At 40.5% G+C, this 20,630-nt stretch overlaps 1 protein-coding gene across 7 annotated transcripts in view; it reads right to left on the bottom strand.

The window, feature by feature from the left end:
- RASGRP3 (RAS guanyl releasing protein 3) overlaps positions 1-20,630 on the bottom strand; it is a 117,567-nt gene that overhangs the window by 13,507 nt on the left and 83,430 nt on the right. For 6 of the 7 annotated variants that reach the window (XM_070798492.1, XM_070798494.1, XM_070798493.1 and 3 more), the window contains 4 exons: positions 18,425-18,700; positions 10,374-10,450; positions 6,181-6,298; positions 1,942-2,057 (listed from right to left, as the gene is read on the bottom strand). In XM_070798492.1, the coding sequence (XP_070654593.1) occupies positions 1,942-2,057; positions 6,181-6,298; positions 10,374-10,450; positions 18,425-18,700 (587 nt within the window). Of the gene's footprint in view, positions 1-1,941; positions 2,058-6,180; positions 6,299-10,372; positions 10,451-18,424; positions 18,701-20,630 lie in introns of all 7 variants that reach the window. The other variant, XM_070798497.1, reaches the window with a different exon arrangement.

Below are 20,630 nucleotides of genomic sequence, written 5' to 3'. Positions count from 1 at the left end.
AAGACCTGACAATCTATGTCTCCTGCCCTGACTGTTCTCTTTAATCCTGGTGCCATATCTTCAACAACATGATAGAATCTTCTCCTGGATGGTCCACTTTCCTCTCAAAATCAACATATCTAAGCATGTCTGGCAATAAATCATGTAGGGATACTTTAAACCTTCATTTTTAGGGAAGATTATTATATTTTTAGGAAAAACTATATGTATTTACTGGGACAGACTCAGTTCCATCTAAAGAATGGCAGAGCAAGAAAATGAAGACTGGAAAGTGATTTTAAGTTCATATTCTACATACATGTTACTGACAGAAACAAACAGAGAAGAAGTATGTAGTTAGCAGATAATTTAAAGTTGATTTAATAAGAGAAGTTTATGTTTCTAATAATTTATTTTAAAAGTATATAAGTATTTTTAAAGTATTTCTCTGATCTAGTTATACAGTGAAGATAGATTAAGGTTTTAAGATGTTGATGATAAATTGCCAAGGCTTTCCTTATGCTGAATTATTTACAGGTTTGACTTTTTAAAAATTTCTCACTACAACACAAATATTAGAGGATTTTAATATGATATAATTTGGATACTTGACCAATATAAAATCCAGTATTTCATTACAGATGATTTTTAAACTAGGAATTAATCTCACATAATTAAAAATGAAGTGATAAAACTATTAATGTCAGAGTTTCTTGCCAATTAAAAAAAATTTAATGATCCGGGTTTTAGCCTCTAAATTTACTTAATCTCTCACAAATTGTTTGAAGCTAAACAGAAACATTTTTTTTCCTTTGTTTCTCAAGACAGCATTTGAGCTAGCAAAGAAATAAACAAAGCATGGATACTTTCTGGCTATCCATACCTGTCATCTGCAGCTGAACACCATACGTAATCTAAAAAAAAAATCTTACTTACTTGATCATTTTTAAGATTACTCCCTGGTCCAGTGATAATGAAGACTCTACTATACTAGACCTAACTATCAGTCAGTTCAGTTCAGTTGCTCAGTTGTGTCCGACTCTTTGCAACCCCATGAATCGCAGCACGCCAGGCCTCCCTGTCCATCGCCAACTCCCGGAGTTCACCCAAACTCATGTCCATCGAGTCGGTGATGCCATCCAGCCAATCTCATCCTCTGTCGTCCCCTTCTCCTGTCCCCAATCCCTCCCAGCATCAGAATCTTTTCCAATGAGTCAACTCTTCGCATGAGGTGGCCAAAGTACTGGAATTTCAGCTTTAGCATCATTCCTTCCAATGAATACTCAGGACTGATCTCCTTTAGGATGGACTGGTTGGACCTCCTTGCAGTCCAAGGGACTCTCAAGAGTCTTCTCCAACACCACAGTTCAAAAGCATCAATTCTTCAGTGCTCAGCTTTCTTCACAGTCCAACTCTCACATCCATACATGACCACTGGAAAAACCATAGCCTTGACTAGATGGACCTTTGTTGGCAAAGTAATGTCTCTGCTTTTGAATATGCTATCTAGATTGGTCATAACTTTCCTTCCAAGGAGTAAGCATCTTTTAATTTCATGGCTGCAATCACCATCTGCAGTGATTTTGGAGCCCCAAAAAATAAAGTCTGACACTGTTTCCACTGTTTCCCCATCTAGTCTCTATTCTTTTATTGATGGAGGTTTTGGGGTTGAGGATAGTTCATCTGCTAAGTAGTAGCAGTAATACATGAAATGGAAAGCTGGGCTAATTTGCAAATGAACTTCTACTTAACACTAACGATGTGATCTGCTTTGTGATTCCATCCAACCAGTTATGTTCATGGACACCAAGAAAAAATCAGCAAAAAGTTAGACACATCTCATCAAATCACTAGGATTGACGCTTTCAGGATATAAATTAGAGATAGACTTCTCTGCTCTCCTTTGATAGTAATTTTCTGCTTCAGGACAGCTACGTTATAATATAACAAAATTAAACTTACTGGTCTTTGTCCAGCACACAAAAGGAATCCAAGAAGGGAAAATTGGCAGCTATACTTTCAAAGTCTTCTTGGGAGATATACCCATCATGGTCATGGTCGTAGTTCCTAAACACAGACTGCAAAGGAAAGACAAATATTTATTGAATGACTATTTATGAGGCAGCCTCTGAACTTGTTATTGGGAAAGCATAATTAGCATATTACTTTTTCTATCAATGAGCTTGAAATCTAGTAGGAGATAACAAAATTGAGAAGCCTTTATGGTATTATGAGGTAAGTGCAATGCTGAAGATAAAGGCAGAATGCTATGAAGGGAGGTGGGAAGGAAATTTTAAAATATTTCCTGAAGAAAGCAAGGTCTAAATCGAGCCCTTTGGGTTGAGTAGGAGTGAGGCTGGTAAATATACAAATACCAACACCATGACAATAGAATGTGAAACTTGAAATGTTAAATTATCTCAAAAATCAAAGTATACATATGTAATGCAATTCCAATAAAAATCCCAGTGGGAATTTGTTTTAAATGAACAAATTAATTCTAAAGTTCCGATAGAAGTAACATGTTGAAAATAGCCTAAAATTATTAAAGATGAGGAGTAATGACCTCAGGCAAGGGAAACAAAAGCAAAAACAAACAACTGGTACTATATCAAACTAAAAAGCTTTCGCACAGGGAAGGAAACGTCAACAAAATGAAAAGGCCACCTACTGAATAGGAGAAGGTTACAAGATGCAAATGATACATCTTAAAAGGGGATAATATTCAAAACATACAAAGAACTGACCAAAAAAAAATTTTTTTTAAGGCAGAGGACCTGAATAGACATTTTTCTAAAGAAGATTTACAGATGGTCAACAGACATATGAAAAAATGCTCAATATCACTCATCGCTCGTCTCAGGGAAATGCAAATAAAAACCACAATGAGATACCACCTCACACCTGTCAGAATGGCTATTATCAAAAAGACAACAAACAACAACTGTTGTTGAGGATGTGGAGAAAAGGGAGCCCTCGTGTGCTGTTTGGGTGGGATTATAAAATGGTGTAGCCCCTATGAAAACAGTAAGGAGGTCCCTCAAAAAATTAAAACTAGAACTATCATACAATCCATCAATTCCTTTTTGTGTATTTTTTCCAAAGAAAACAAAAATATTTGTTTTTGAAAAGACATATACACCCCTGTGTTCATTCCAGCATTATTTACAATAACCAAGATATGGAAGCAACCTAAGAGTCTATTGACAGATGAATGAATAAGGAAGATGTGATATATGAATAAACTGGAATAGATTCAGCCATAAAAAATGGATGTAACCTTGCCTTTATTTGACAACATGGAAAGACTTTAGAATATTATGGTAAGTGGAATAAGTCAGGCTGCTGCTGCTGCTGCTAAGTCGCTTCAGTCGTGTCCGACTCTGTGCGACCCCAGAGATGGCAGCCCACCAGGATCCCCCATCCCTGGGATTCTCCAGGCAAGAACACTGGAGTGGGTTGCCATTTCCTTCTCCAATGCATGAAAGTGAAAAGTGAAAGTGAAGTCATTCAGTCATGTCCGACCTTCAGCGACCCCATGGATTGCAGCCTTCCAGGCTCCTCCTTCCATGGGATTTTCCAGGCAAGAGTACTGGAGTGGGGTGCCATTGCCTTCTCTGGAATAAGTCAGGCAGAGAAAGTCAAATATCATATGATTTCACTTATATGTAGGATTCAAAAAACAAATGAACAAAATAAAACAGAAACAGACTCATAGATACAGAGAACAAACAGGTGGTTGCCAGAGGTGAGGGGAGTGGGAGGATGGAAGAATAGGCAAGAGAAATTAAGAGGTGAAAACTTCCAGTTGCAAATGACATGGGATGGAAAGCACAGCTTGGGGAATACAGTCAATAATACTTTAATATCATTGTATTGTGACAGTTGGTAACCAGACTTATTATGGTGATCATTTTATAATGTGTAGAAATGTCAAATACCTAGAACACCTAGAAGGTTAATTATACTTCAAATAAAAAAACGAGGAGTCATGAGAGACAGTGTACCTTATCAGAAATCAAAGCTACATTAGCCAAAACAACATGGTATTATAACTTAGTAGAGACAGTACAGTCTAGAAACAGATTTATATATATATGTAAGAATTCAGAATTCTCAAAAAAGTTTGCTCAAAGATATGCATATATGCGTGTGTGTGTGTGTGTGTGTATGGAGGGAGTGGAATAAAGTCATACAAGATCATCTACAAGTTATCAGTGATTATCCCTAGGCAGAAGAAATACCAAGACCTGAAGGTAAAACTTTCTACTTTCTATGTTTTATGTAATGCATTAATATTCACAATGTTTCTGCCTTTTTTTTTTTTTTTTGGCCTCACCACATGGCTTATGAGATCTTAATTCCCCAACCAGACACTGAACCAGGGGCCAGTGAGAGTGCTGAGTCCTAACCACTGGACTTCCAATAGAATCCCCCTGGCTTTCCTTATAATCAGAGAAAAATAAAAAAGAATTTTCTATTGCCCTCTTAAGATTTAAAAAAAAAATTTGTGAGTTCTCCCTGCAAACACATGTATGCAAATACTTGACTTCGAGTCTAGCTGCAATGAATCTCTCTCTCTTTCCCTTGTGGTGTCTATTATATTTTATCTGTATTGCCTTAGGTTGCAGGCTGCTTCAGGAGTATTTTGGGAAGTAGGCAATGTATAAATGAACAAATTACTTCATTAAAATATGACTGGCACTCATTCTAAGTTTATTCATAGATAACTGAACTTTTTTGTAAGTTTCACTTTCAATACTTATTCAAATCAAAAATGCTTAAAATTTAACTATTATGGAGTGCTTACAATTTATCATTTAATACCCATATTTATACTGAGAGTATAAGATTTTTTGTGAAATAAAACTCATTATGGAAATTCAAGTAAAACCCAGTCGTTTATTTGGTTAAATTAGTGGTACTCAGCCTATCAAAACCGGGTCAACCTTCCCCCATGAAATTGGAATTAGAGAAAAGAGATAAAGTACTAAGGGGCAAAATAGACTCCACATGTGCAGCAAAGAAGGCCTGTCTGCAGAGAACGGCGTGAACATTCAGAGAAAAGCAGACATAAGAGTAGGAGAAAGAATACCTCTTATTTCCTGATTCTAGACTTTCCTGAGCCACAATTCCATATCCCTGGATCCTTTGCCGACTTTCCCTGGCTCCAAGTAGGGTCTGTCACTATCACATCATCATATGGTCCCCACTGGACCTTATGGCTTTCTCATCATCTTCCCTCACCCTTTCCTTCCTTTCTGCCACATATGCTCCATGAAACTTTTCTATCAGCACCTCATGGTTTTGTGGATGAGCCAAGACGTAGAACATTCTTTTTCTGTAAACATTCTTTCCCAGCAAAGAGTACATTACATACCAAAGACTTGTTTCTACTGCACCTGAGGAGATACTGATGCTCGAAGGTAGATGTATAATCAATAATCACAGTTTCTAGTGCCTGAGTAAGGTGCTTTCCTTCTTTCCCACATTGGTGCATCTACTGTTTTTTTACATGGAAAACTCTGACATCATCTTGCCCTTTATTAAGTGATGTTTCTGACCTAAATGGTATTGTGCTGCTGTGTCACAGACCTCCAAACATACAAAGCTGAAGAAACTATTGAACTTGCAGGATTTTCCTCCTAGCCTCAGGTAACCAATTTATCAAGCATTTTATTCTGATCCACGTGGGTTATTTCTTGCTTGTTTTTTGACTACATTGGGTCTTCACTGTGGCACACGGGCTTAGAAGTTGCAGCTCATGGGCTTAACTGCCCTGCGGCCTGTGGGATATTGGTGCCCCCAGCAGGGATCAAACCTGCATCCCCTGCATTGGAAGCGGATTCTTAACTGCTGGACCACCAGGCAAGTACCCCCATGTGGATTTTTAATGAGTAGTTTCTAACCTTCAAACAGTCCTTTGGGTTGCAGGGGCAATGACAAATGTGTCAAATGCCTGGGGAAGACAGGAGTTCTAAGTAGCTGTGAACATTTGGACAAGTGAGAACCCACAGAAAGAAAGGGGAAAGGGGGCCTTCCTGGAAGATTTTTCCCCAGAAGCCATGGCCAGGCAGAGCTAAGTGTCTGTTGAATTTTTCCTACCTGCAGGAGGGCTGTTTTAATGGACTCCAGCTGATACCTAGGCTGGTACCAGAGAACATTCTGGAAAGAGAAAGGGGCCTCCTAGTGCTCACTTACCTCAACTAACTTCCTTATGTGCTTGTTGATGACTGTAGGATCTGGCTTCGGCATCACTCCTGAGGCCCACTCCAGGGGTACCACAGGCTTGGTGGGCGTCGTAGGGGAGGTAGGCTGCCAATAGAAAACATACACATTAAAAAATTTTTTTTATTTATTTTTTAAATTGGAGTATGATTGCTTTACAGTGTTGTGTTAGTTTCTGCTGGACAACAACGTGAATCAGCTGTATGTGTACATATATCCCCTCCTTCTTGTGGCTCCTCCCACCTTCCACCTCCGGGCCACCCCTCTAGGTCATCACAGAGGAGCAAGCTAAATTTCCTGTGCTAGACAGCAGCTTCCCACTAGCTATCTATTTTACACACGGAAAACACACACATTTTTCAACTTTATCTGGGACTTTGAAATTTGGACCAGGGACACTGAGAAAGACATGTGAGTTTTGCATGTTCACATCAGTAGAAAATTATATTTGTGTAGCACTTAAATGTTTTTAAAACAAACATCAATGAAAATGTTGTTAATGGAATATTTTTTCGGTAGAATCTAATCTGTAACCAAATACATATTTGGATAGTGCGTTTTGGTTAGCAGGAGCCTAGATTGCATTTTTATAGGTGGGAAAAAACATTACTCATCCTGCTTATCCAAAAATCCTATCCAAGTTCCCTAAATAATACGAAAACACTGGTAAACATCTCTATAACACGCCATACAGGTTTTTTTGTATAATAGAATGCCTATGAAACACCAGTTATCTAATTCTTTAATACTCAGTGCTAGTGATAAATTAGGTGTGTGCAGCAAGCAGGCAGCGGTGCACAGCCAAGTTTATGTCATCTTGCCAGCATCTCTCTCAATATGCTTAATCACTTCTTGATGGTTTGAATAATCGCTAGCTCCCTTGAGCCCTCTTGAGTGCAACTTGTTTTCTCCACAGTATGTTCCTACGTTCTTGCAAGCTATTTTCACTTAAGAATGTGAGAAGATGGTGGCAATAATGCATAACACGTTTATACGGCACAAGCACAAAGCACAGTCCTATCAGGAGACCAGCCAAGAGCACTGTGCATGTTGTGTTCTCTCCCTTGGACTCTCACACAATGAAATATTTTTTCTGGTGCCTACCTACACACATGTATTAGCAGATTTTTTTTTTTTAATTGGACACTGAGTTTGGAATAAAATTTTTGCAAGGGGAGCTGAGGTGTAACTACATGGATTTATGCCTCTACTAATGTTGTGAGGTGGGTGTTTCTGATATCCCGTGGGCTACAAATAAAACAAAAAATATCTGCCATCCGCATATGGTCACCCTTTCACAGTCTCTCTCGCTCTCTCTCTCTCTCACACACACACACACACACACTCTCCCATCTCGGCTCTTTCGCTCAAGTCTTTCATCTTGTTGATATGACAAAGGACTAAACCCTTGGTTCCCTTGGTACTTGGTAAAGTACCCCCATCTCCTCAAAACACTATCATAAGCTCAGAGGGATACCAGAAGATATTTCAAACTTCCAAAGGAAATATAGCTATACTCAATATTTGTCAGACTCCACACAAACTACAAAGGTCACCCATTAAATCATGCTATGTTTTCAAGCAGGTACTAAGTCATTAGAATATCAATATTTATACATATTTAGTTGTCTGGACCTAACTATTCTGTAAGTAGAAATGCTAGGTATTTCTTTGACCTCGAGGTAGCATGAAAAAACTGAGACATGAAGTAAAACACAAAAAACAGGGAGGCACAAAGGATGCCCCTGTGAACAGAGAAAGGCCGAGAAGCTCTGAGACTAAGTAGGTGGGGCCGGCCGGCTCTAGCTGTCAGCACGCTAAAGCCACAGGCTCTCAGTAATAATCCTGACTCGAAATTGTTCTCTAGTTCCCAACAGGCGTCAAACACTGAATACCAATAGGACGACATTCCACTTAGAGAAGAGACAGAAAGGGATTGGGAAATGCGTTTTCATAGAGTTTTCATTTTAGCAGGCTCCCTGGTGGCTCAGTGGTAAAGAACACGCCTGCCAGTGCAGGAGACACGGGTCCGATCCCTGGGTCAGGAAGATTCCCCTGGAGAAGGAAATGGCAACCCGCTCCAGTATACTTGCCTGGAGAATCCTAAGGACAGAAGAGCCTGGTGGGCTACAGCCCACGGGGTCACAAAAGAGTTGGACACGACTGAGCGACTAAACAACAACAGGATTTTAGCACTTTGAAAGGTTTTCAAAAGCTTCTGCTTTGATAAGAGCTAAAAAGACTCTTTTGGGACTTCCCTGGTGGTCCTGTGGCTAAGACTTCATGTTTTCAATGTTGGGGCCCAGGTTGGATTCCTGGTCAGGGAATTATATCACATGTGCTGCAACTAAAGATCCCATCTGCTACCTGGTGCAATCAAATAAATACTTTTTAAAGATTTTTTTTTTAATATTGTATGGAAATATCTCCTAAAATTGGCAAAACTTGAGACTGAAAATAAAGTAAATCTAAAGGGCACAAATCAGGCATGTATGCCAACATGATCATTCCTACCCTGTTTCTGAACAAGAGATGGTGAGGAAATGATGGGAAGCATCATAGGAAAAAGCACAGGTGATGAAGCCAGACAGTCCTGAGAGGAATCCAAATTCTCCTGCTTACTGGCTGTGTCAAAGATTCCTAGGCTCACTAGACTCTGTTTGCTTAACAGAGTCAATGAGATAACATACATATTATGACCTGCCAGGCATTCAACAGCCAACAGGCAGCAATTAAGATGTCTGGTTACAGCTAAAGGAAGGTGTCGCGAGGCAGCAATGCTGTGTGTATGTACAGGACAGCTTCATCACACCAGAGCTATGGAATGAAAGAGAAGCTTACGAATTCCCTTTTTTCAATAACATTACTTTACTTTCTTGCTTGTTTTTGTGCTCAGTTGTGTCTGACTCTTTGTGACCCCATGGACTGTAGCCTGCCAGTCTCCCCTGTCCATGGGATTTCCCAGGCAAGAACACTGGAGTGGGTTGTCATTTCTCATTCTAGGGGGTCTTCCCCACCTAGGGATCAAACCTTTGTCTTCTGCATTGGCAGGCAGATTCTTTACCACTGCAGCATCTGGGAAGTCCACCTTTCTTTTGAGTTCTCTTTATCATGCTAATTTTGAAGAGTCTAGCCCTAACCCCTCCCTTTGTCGGTGCTGTATCTTCCCATAAGGCTGCGTTCTGCAGTGTCCTCAGAAGATGAGCCTCTTGGGACTGGCAGGGAGGGGAACATAGTGATGGAAACACCACTCATTATTTTAAGAACAGAAGCTACTAGGTCAACTGACTCAGACTCAAGTTTATTCTCTCTCACCTGGCCTTCACTGTGAACAGCATTCAGTCATTCTGCCTCTTTCAAGTCAATGGTTCAGAATTGTAGTGGGTATTAATAGATGGACAGACTTAGAGCCTAGAGTTGCTGGCAACACACTACAGAACTCATGGAGGTAATGAATGAGACATTTGTAAGAAAACTGATCTCAGGATATATATATAAGAAACAGACAGAAATTTTTTCTTCATCATGCAAACCTCATCCTTATTGTAAATTTCATATTCATCCTGATATTTTTCTTCCTGGTGTAAAACATATCTGAGCTACAGTCTACTTGCTAAAAGTAATGAGCAGTGTACACTCAGTAATGCAATTTCTTCAATTCATTGTATAATGTTTCTTTACTAAGAGTCAACTATCAATTAAGTGAGGTGGTATCCAAATAAGATATTGAAATTCTGAGTTGGGTCAATCATTAGTAGAGAAATCTGTGAATTATGATTAGGGTATTTAACACTTATTAAATCTAATTTTATGTTGAATAGGCTTTAAAAAAAGCCTGGAAGGGTCAGAATGATCTTTAACATTAAGATGAGTTATTGTTACCACTTCTTATTTTTTAGCCCCATATGTAGGTAGTTCTCAGAGGGAACATGGAAGATCAAGAATAAAACAGAGTAATTGGAAATGATGTTCTTCTTTGTTAGCCTGTGAAGTGAAGAGAGAATTATCTGTCAGGGCTAAGCTGTTCCACTGGTAAAATGAGAATACAGATTTTTTTTTTAATTCCTCAATCTTTAAACCACATAGCACTATTGTAATGGGCAATTATTGTAAATGACAAATAATGGTGTTTGTCACTAATCCTCAGAGAAAAAGCAATACCTACCGATTTAGAATTTCTAGGCTCCAGAACCAGTGATAGTTTGTAAATATCATCTTCTGTGTGATAGAGGTCCAGAGAAAGCTACAACAAATTAGAAGGGATAAATCAGAATGCTGAATTATTTATTTACTTATTTACATTGCTGAAATTTCTTCAAACCAAATGCTTGGGGTCAACATAGTGAGCTGAATGTAGAACATTAAAAAGACAGCATTGCAGAGGTGGAAAATGAAATTTCAAAAAGAAAAAAGTTAAACTTAGTGTGGTCCTCAGCATATAAGAACCATTGACTCAATTTCTCAATAATTATTGAGCAGCTCCTAAGAACCAAGCTCCTAAGACCCAGAGATCAGGAATTCTTGATATTATAGAATAGGACAAGTGCATAAAATAAGACTTGAAAATGGAATCAGTGCTGTCTTAGGGGTTTGATTAGAGAACTGTAGAAATAAAGGAGCAATTAAGAGGTTTCTATTTTTTCCGAGCATTGTGCTAGGTTCTGGTGATACAAAATGGTATAAAGCTATTTCTGCCCTCAAGGGCCTGACACTTTATTTGAATAAATAGGACCTGAACACAAAAAGATATATTCATATCAACAAAAGGTAACACAAGCTAAATGCGAGGAAGCTGTCCCACAGTAAGTGCTGTAGGAAATTTTCATGGAGCAGCGTGTATAAGCATGGCAGAGAGGTTTTGGAGACCTCACTTCAGATCTAAGCCTGTCTCTGGTTAACTCTGTGACCTTGAGCCAGTTATTTTCTCTCTGACATTCAGTTTCCACTTCTGTAAAATGGGAACGATCACAAAAATCCCTTATCTAATTGCATTATTATCATGATCAAATGAAATACTGCATGTAAAGGACTTCACACAGGGCCTGGTACACAGTGAAATCTCAGGAAATGGAATCTGATGTTGTTGCTGTCATTGTTATTGTTACAGGTACTAAAACTACTCTTATTACTGTGTGGAGGGATCACTGAAGACTGAAAAGACCAGAATGGATTCACAGAGGAATTTGTACACTGGGACCTTCCTGGGAAGACTTAGAAAAATACAGAGAGAAAACACAGGGTGATCAAGGATGACAACATACACTAAGACTGAAGAATATGGATAAAATGTATAAAACCTTAAAGCGAATGGTCTCCTTCTCCTAAAACAGAATTCATAAGACTTAAATAAGCCTGGATAATTGCCATACATGCCCTTCACTGGGAAGATGAATCCTACCATGGCATCATCAGGGAAGAGAACCATGTGCCCTGTCCTTCTCTGTCCATTTAAGCATGAAAATTTTCCTCTAATGTATTTCATCTGAAAATAAGAGCTTGGGGACTTCCCTGGTAGTCCAGTGGTTAAGAATCCACATTCCAAGGTAGGGGATGCAGGTTCGATCTTTGGTTGGGGAACTAAGCCCACATGCTGTGGGGTAACTAAGCCCACACACCACAACTGTGAGTCTACCCGGGCTGAGAAGACGCACACCACAGAGAAAGATCCCGCAGGTGCCACAGCTAAGACCTGACACAGCCAAAAAGTGAAATAGTTTTCTACTTAGGAAAAAATTCAAACATTAAAAACTCAATTTAAAAAAGGCTTAGATAAATTAGACAAAGGCTTAATATGTACAGGTATGGAATGAGAGGGAAGAGAAAGAAGAAGGAAGCAAGAGAAAACTCAGAGGCAAAGGATATCTTTGAAGAATTTATCTTTCTGTTTCATCTCATTTAAAAAAATGAAGAAGCTGGCATTATAAAACAGCATTCTTGCATCGTTCACTGAACAAATATTTATTGGCCACCTAATATATGGTGAGGACCATTCCAGTCACTATTCTGCCTACTAAACATAATATTTAAGTTAAGAATTCCACACATCTGATCATGTATTGCTTTACCTAGACTTTGTCATCTAAAGGTTTTTCCAAGCATAATAAAATTGACAATTGACTTTACTACAAAATTACCCTAGTATTATTTCAGATCAGGAAAATCCTGCTCACAAAGAATGCACACTGTATTCACCTTCCCCTGAAGACCGGTCACTTCTACCTTTGGGGCCCTGACTTTTTGCTGGAGAGGAACTAGCCCATGTCACAAACAAATGCTTTTAGGAGCCAGCCTACTATGTAACTGAGTGAAAGAAGATGTGTGAAAGGGAGATTTTGATAGAGACATTGGTACAATGGAGTATTTGGCAACAGAATTTTGCAATGTGATTAACTTGGGGATCTTTCCTCTTAGCCCAACAATAAGAAAAATTTGTGCTGATAAGTGGAATTTGACACTGGATCTCTGGGTTAGGGAAGCAAGGGGGCGGGTGTGAACTCTGATGAATGGGAGACAGCCACTATTCAGCTAAGGCAAATTGTCATCAGTCTGACAAGTGCCACATCTTCCAATTTATCAAAAGAAGTCACAAATCTGGACTGTTATATGAAATACTCCCATTTTAAGCACTGGGATCTAATAATTAAAAAATTTTTATGATTCCTTGTGGGTCAAATAAAGCACATCTGCCATGAAAAGTTGCTGACCATTTTGTAAATTCCATAATAGAAGACTCTGCTGATTTCCAAGCCTCATGGAAGCAAAGAGCATACCTGTCTTTTCTATCCCCATAATCCCTGTCTTGGTTTGCTACCTTGCATTGTGAATGCTACCTAGAAAACTGAGTGACTTCTTCCTTCTGAATTACTCGATATCAGGAGTTAACCCAGGCTTTAATGAGTATGTTCCTGTCCTCCTGACTCCTCCTCTAATGATGGCACTGGCATCTGTGGGAGAAGAGAAGATGGCAGTGCAAGAACATCCAACCAAAAACCTAAATATGCCACACACCAAGTAGGGGAGATGCTCTCTCAAAAGATACAGAACATCCGTGGGGATTTTCTTGTGTCAAATGAACAGATACCTGACTCCATGATGGAAATGTTTTGGTCTTCTTCCATTTGGAAACCAAATGGAAGGTTTGCTTTCCATTTGTTAGTGGCAGTATAAACCTAAGTGAGTCATTAACCTTCTCTTTAAAAAAAAATTTTTTTTTTTACTGGAGTATAGCTGATTAATAATGTTGTGTTCGTTTTAGCCTTTAGAGTCTGTCTCAATCTGTAAAATGGGAATCAATAATAGTTCCCTCCCAGGATTGTTGGGAAGATTAAACGAGCTAGTATGTGTCCACTGCAGTTTGTTTTAGAGGGTCACACAGAAATGAACTACAGGGTTTGGCTTCCAATCAATATAGCAGCCAAATGCCACAGTGTTCAACCATGAATACAGAGCTGCCACCTGGGTCAGTCCTGCCAGCTCTCTGCTTTCCCAGTCACAATCTTACATGCTTTCTTGGATCTCCTCTGGGTGTTACGGCCCTGTTCTACTTCCTAATAATAGAGGCAGCTTGTCAATGGGATTTCAAAAATCTTTATTTGTGTCTAACATTTTAAGTTTGGTTGTTTCTGAAAAATGTTTTGAGTCACTGTTTCAGGTTGTTGCTTTTACATCCAAGCCTATCAGTAGAGATGGCTGTGGATTTAGTCTGCATCTTAGGACTGACATTGCCTCGACTGGAGAATTGTAAAACAACACATACTTGATCATCAAATTATCTCCATTCACAATTTTTACAATTCTGCCTCTTCCTCTCCCTCCTCCTCCTCCTCCTCTTCTTCTCCTCTTCTTCTTCTTCGATTGTAAAAATACAGGGGCTTTCCAGTTATTTGCATATACTCAGAATGGTAAACGTAACTGATAGATCTAAAAATACTATGAAAAAGAACAGACTATTTCATGTACCGTGAAACAAGAAACCTCAGTCTGAAAGCTCCTGGTTACATGAATTAGGATCATAATGGAAAGGGTCTTCTCCAGATCTTCCCTCAAACAGGGAATAACCCAAATCACAGCAGTTTGGTGGCATGGTCGCCTTTCTTTCATGTGTGCCCAGTGCTGTTCGCGGGGCTAAGGTTACAATAAAAAAAATGGCAAACAGAGCTCCTGCTCACATAGATTTTGTTTTGTAATTAACTTGTTCTTACATGCTTCCCCCATAGCTCAGTTAGTAAAGAATCCACCTGCAATGCAGGAGACCCTGGTTCGATTCCTGGGTCAGGAAGATCCCCTGGAGAAGGGATAGGCTACCCACTCCAGTATTCTTGGGCTTCCATTGTGGCTCAGCTGATAAAGAATCTGTCTACATTGGGAAAATGGCATTGAAACATGTATAATATCATACGTGAAATGAATCACCAGTCCAGGTTCAATGCATGATAGAGGATGCTCGGGGCTGGTGCACTAGGATGACCCAGAGGGATGGTATGGGGAGGAAAGGTGGGAGGGAGTTTCAGGATGGAGAACATGTGTACAGCCATGGAAGATTCATGTTGATGTATGGCAAAACCAATACAATATTGTAAAGTAATTAGCCTCCAATTAAAATAAATAAACTTATATTAAAAAAAAAAAAAGAACCTGTCTGCAATGCAGGAGACCCAGGTTCGATCCCTGGGTTGGAAAGACCCCCTGAAGAAGGGAAAGGCTACCCACTCCAGTATTCTGGCCTGAAGAATTCCATGGACTGTATAGTCCATGGGGTCATAAAGAGTTGGATATGACTGACACCTAAGAAAAGAGAGATTATTTAATTTTCAAAGATGCAAAATAATACAAATATCAGCAATATTCCCACATTACTGAGTAAATGTCCATCAGAGCGTGAGAGAGAGAAACATCCAAACTGGGGATTCAGAAGTTGGTTATATGCAAGCTTTTTTGTCCTTTATGACTCTCAGCTTCTGCATTTCTAAAACAGGAAGGAGCAGGGGTGATGTTATGCCCTCTGACCTGCCCAGGCTACATCACAGGGCATGTGTGAGAATCTACTGAGGCAATATATGTGAAAAGTGCTGTGAAAACTTGAATCAATTACTACAGCAAGTTCAAGCATTGCTATGCATAGAGCGGGCAAATACATAGGAATTGTTAACGAACTTAAAAGTTCTTATTTTCCTTTTTTTGGAGCTCTCAACTGATATCAGCTTCCTCACCAGGGGCCATATTTAGAAGCAGTCACTTCAGGCAGAAACTTGACCTAGGGTCTTGGAGCAGAAAGAATCACCCCTTCAATGCTGTGCCTAAGAATGACCTCACATGCATTTGGGCAGCTGCCGTCAATCATATGGTTCTCATTCCAACATGTATGTGGTTCATGAAATGTCCACTGGGCTCCAGTGAACATGTCCTGGGATCCTCCTCCACCCTGATTCTGAGGAGATTAATCTGCCTATGGCCAGGAAGAATGAACGCACTGAACTTCCTCCTTGGCTGTGGGGAGAGAGTAAGGCTCTTGGCTGTAAGTAGGAACTGACTTGATGATTGTGCTCATCTCTGGAAATCTGCTATCTTGATGTGTGCTGGGCTGGGACCATGGGATTGGGCTGACACTTGGTTCCTTAGTCTCAAGGCTTCACCATTCCTTACATCTAGAACCACAGAAGTTCAGAACTGGGTGAGACCTCACAAATGAGCACAAAACTCTTTAGGAAAACAATCCAAAGTCAGTTAGTAAGGAGACAAAGCTAAAAAACTGCAGAGGCAAGGTTAACAGCTAAATCTCCCATCAGAGATTCTGGCCCGGATACTACACTCTACTACCACTGCTATGACTAAATATGATGCCTGCTGCTGCTGCTGCTAAGTCGCTTCAGTCGTGCCCAACTTTGTGCAACCCCAGAGACGGCAGCCCACCAGGCTGTCCCGTCCCTGGGACTCTCCAGGCAAGAACACTGGAGTGGGTTGCCATTTCCTTCTCCAATGAATGAAAGTGAAAAGTGAAAGAAAAGTCGCTCAGTCGTGTCCGACTCTGATGCCTGCTGCTGCTGCTGCTAAGTCGCTTCAGTCGTGTCCGACTTTGTGCAACCCCATAGACTGCAGCCTACCAGGCTCCTCCATCCATGGGATTTTCCAGGCAAGAGTACTGGAGTGGGTTGCCATTGCCTTCTCCAGAAATATGATGCCTGGTGGCTTCTAAATTTTCCTTCAATTTCTGAGACAGAGAGATAGCTAGAGATTGAGGTTTTTTTCCTTTTTCTTTCCTTCTCAGCAAAAACCCAATTATTTCTTAGCTTTTACCTCTGGAATTCAGATTTTTCCATCAGCATCCCAAAATTTAATTCAAAACCCTTTAAGATTTCTCTGTCATGATGTTGCTTGCTGCATTTACAATTAAAAATTATTTCCCCTACTCTATCGTTGTCTTTTTTCCAGATGAGAAGCTGCCCAGGTGTAGGCACCTGCTATGTGAAGCTATCCTCCACTGAGGATAGGGAGACAGTCTGAACACAGACACTTGAAACCTCGGCTACACCCTGAGACTGGTCTGCAGACATCACCTGTGTGTGTGGGTTTACACAGTCTGATTGGGGCTACAACTCTGGTCACTTATTCATAGAAACAGATTTACATGGCAAATGATTAATAAATGCAGGTGCCTGGATGATTGTGAGATGCCCCCCACACCCAGTGAGAATGTCTGTGTGTTTATTATTTGTCACACAATCTGAACCCCAAGAGATTTGTGTTTCTATGTGTTGGCCACTTCTGCTTTATACAAAGAAGGCAGTTGCCATTATTGCCTACACCTAGGGGGTCAACTCTTTGGTAGACAATTCTGTGTTCTAGGAACAGTGGGTGAGAAGGTCTAGGAACCACACTCTTATTCCAATGCAGCAGCCCTAGAGGATTTAGCCCTTCAGAGCTTCAGAGGGATTGTTGTTTTCATTTCCTATGGCCGTTGCAAGGAAGTAGTTAATTCAGTATTGAAGCCAAGTTTCAAATGTTACAGTGTCATAAACCCAAACAAGGAAGTTACTCCTCCACTTGTTTCAGCTAAGCTGAGAGAATTTGCTTATGCCTCTTTTCCCCCCTTACAAAGAAGCAGCCAATGGGAAATATTCTCTTCTACACACCTGTGTATCTAAAAGTGCTAGGACCTAGAGACCAGCTAACTGTGTGTGCCACTAATACTAATAAAATGATGAGAAATGGGTTACTTTCTTCCAACCGACATCATTCCTAATTATAGCGTTCAGTTCATCTGTTGAGCCCCTACGTATGCCAGGTACTATGGAAGGTGCTGGGGACACGCTATGCATAAGGCAAGTAGACAGAAAAAAAAACCAAATCTAATGTCAAGTGTTACCTCCTATAGATAAGAAAGTACAAAGTGCAAGGGCACACAGGTGACAGATGCATTACTGCTTTGGAGGGAAACAGAATGCTCCCTGAGAGCATCTAAATAAAGAGAGGCATTTAAATTTAAGCTAGTCATCGGGTGCCAGGGGGAGGTGGGCGGTGGGATGGAGGGCTAAGGAAAGGATTTTCCAAGAAAATGCAATGGCCAGAAAGTAGAAGGCAGCAATTACTGGTGGAAAGTGTAAGCCCCATACTCCTCAAAGGCAGGTGTGATGTGGGATCGGGTGATCAGAAATGAGGAGAGACTAAGAGTCAGAGAGCAAGTCCTGAAGGGCCTCCAGGGCCAGATTGGGAGGTGCCTCTGGGGGTTTGGGGAGGTTGGTGGGAGTGGGGGTAGGGAGATCTCGGAGGAGGTTCCTGTTTTACTCCAGGCTTCAGCTACAGCTATGCGGTGAGGATCCAGAGAAGCCAGTGAGCTTCTCTTGAACCTCACCTCCCAGGGGATGTGTGTGATGCAGGATTAGATTAGTGTGATTCAGGATTGTGAGGCCCTGAGGACAGAGCTGGAGGGCCTCTCTAAGAACTCCAGAAACCAGAGCTGCGGGGGCAGAGACTGGGATCCTCAAAGCAAACGGAATTTTCTTCGCTTGGAGATCATATTTAAAAGTTTGAACTTACGCAGGTTACAGGTGTGGCTTCCCCACCCTTCCTCCTTTGAGATTTCTTTCCAACCACTGACCCCACATCCCACCCCTCCCCTGCCCTCATTGTGAACTGCTGGCGGGAATCTTCCTGCATCCCCTGGGAGGTGAGGTTCAAGCTCCAGTCTATTGGAGCACAAGCTCCAGCCCGTTGAACTCACCGTAAGCAAGTTGATCAAATCCAGGTTGGGTTCCAAGTGGTGAGAGGCATTCTGCAGGGACACCAGTTCACTCAGGGTAACGGAGAGCTGGTGCATTTTCACAATGTTCACTTTGTTCTCCTCTGTCCAGTCTGGGAAAATGACATGGACCGCTATCAAGTCTTTCAAGTGGACGCCAAGGATTGGGATTTTGAAGCCGTCGCAGTCTGCAAAAGCCTTGCGGTAATTACAGTAATTGCCATTGGAGGAGACCAGCTCCATCATTTCATTCCAGTTCTGAGAACAGATGGAAAAGTAGATTTTCAAACAGCCTTCCTTTCTGCCCACCCCCAGGCCCAACAGTGTGTGGCTAGGAAATTCCTCTGCTACCAAGAGAAGTATTGATTGCACCAACATTGATGCAGGGAGATACTAACCAGGAAAAAGAAAGTTAGAAAACCTGACTATGAATTGGACAGCCTGTTCCATTCTGCTACAAAACAGAAATAGCCCACACCTCTGCCTACCTACTAGGGATATTGAGATGTTAAACTGAATCATTATATAAGTATTTAATAATTCATGGAAATATTATAATCCAAAAAATAAGCATATATTATATTTAACATATGCAGTATATTAGAATTTCCTAGTTCCAAGAAAGTTGCATTCAAGATATAACTTGAAGGGCACAGGACAGGGGCAGGAACAGTCATATTGATGTGTGAGATAGCTGTGGTTTTGGACTCTGCCGCTAAGAAGGTGACCTTAAGCAAGTCACTTCACTTTTAGGGACATTAGGTTTCTTTTTCTGTAAGAAAGAGGAGTTTGAATAAATAATTTTTCAATATACACTGGTGGTTCCAAGCCTCTATGAGCCTCCATTGAATTATCTTTTTTTTTCCATTTTTTTCCGTTGAATTCTTATTTTCACATTTAAAATATGTTTTGCTCTCTACTGGAAATTCAGTACTAATCTAAAGGGAAATGAAACACATAATGAGCCCCATTATACTTGAAATGAGTACAGTGTTTGAGGTCAGTCAGCAGCGCTCCTGTGGCTTAAATTCTCCTGTTCATATGAACAAGTTATTGTTGGTTGTCTAACAGCAACCAGACCTTCCTTACAGACCCTAGCTTTGACTAGTGTACTCTTTCCCATGTGTCTCGGATGGAGCTGTTTCCATGCCCAAGTCCAAGCATAGGTTCTGATCTACCATGATCATAATTTCATCCCTCTGGTTTATGATTGGTTCAGGAATAAGAGTTAAGCCAATCAACATGTTGCATTCCACTGGATACTGTCATTGGCCCAGGGGTGGGCATGTGATTTGAGAGGGTCCAATCTGCCTAAAAAAGAAGGTCTTTATTCCAGGGGGACAAAGCTAGAGAGAAGTTTTCCCTATGTCCAACTTTCATAAACAAAAGAGCAAAATTTTTCCATTGTTGCAGACAACCCAGTCAGGAGGGAAATCAGTCTGATGAAAAACAAAAACAAAAACCTCACACTCAGAGGAATCCAGAGCAGTTGAGCCAGAGTTCTGGTCAGCCCGTGCATGGGCTTGGCCCTGCCTCTGGGCTTTCCAGGTATGTGACACAATCCATTTCCTTATTATTTAGGCAATTCCAAGATTTTTATTCTAAGTTATAGCTGAAAGTGTCCTCACTGATACAGCAAAGTACACTTTTACAGGGAAATCTTTTGATAAGGATGAAATGTTCTTTTTCGCTCAATAAGGAAAAATTTAATTGCAGTCTGGAAAAAGTTCAGTTTGGGAAACAATCATTGCTTTAAATTATTTTTGTTCCTGGAAACTCAGCTATAAATCTGGAGGCTTTCTATCCAAAAGATTTCTTTCTGTCCCCTCCCTCTTCTTTTGTATCTTCCACCGTGTTGAATCCAGTTCTATGAAGAGAGCCAGTGTTTAATGACTTCATTTGAGGAGCGGATAATAGGAATGATATCTGTCTTATTTGCCTTGTATTTGCCTTGTATTTCACAATACCTATCAAATAGTAAGCACCAAATACCTATTTATTGAATATTTACAACTACAATATGTTCAGTTCAGCTGAGTTCAGTCGCTCAGTTGTCTCTGACTCTCTGCGACCCCATGAATCACAGCACGCCAGGCCTCCCTGTCCATTTCCATCTCCCAGAGTTCACTCAAACTCACATCCATTGAGTCAGTGATGCCATCCAGCCATCTCATCCTCTGCCATCCCC

The sequence above is a fragment of the Bos indicus genome, chromosome 11 (genome assembly GCF_029378745.1).
Source record: "Bos indicus isolate NIAB-ARS_2022 breed Sahiwal x Tharparkar chromosome 11, NIAB-ARS_B.indTharparkar_mat_pri_1.0, whole genome shotgun sequence".
Lineage (NCBI taxonomy): Eukaryota > Metazoa > Chordata > Mammalia > Artiodactyla > Bovidae > Bos > Bos indicus.
This window is presented reverse-complemented; position numbering and strand designations above follow the sequence as displayed.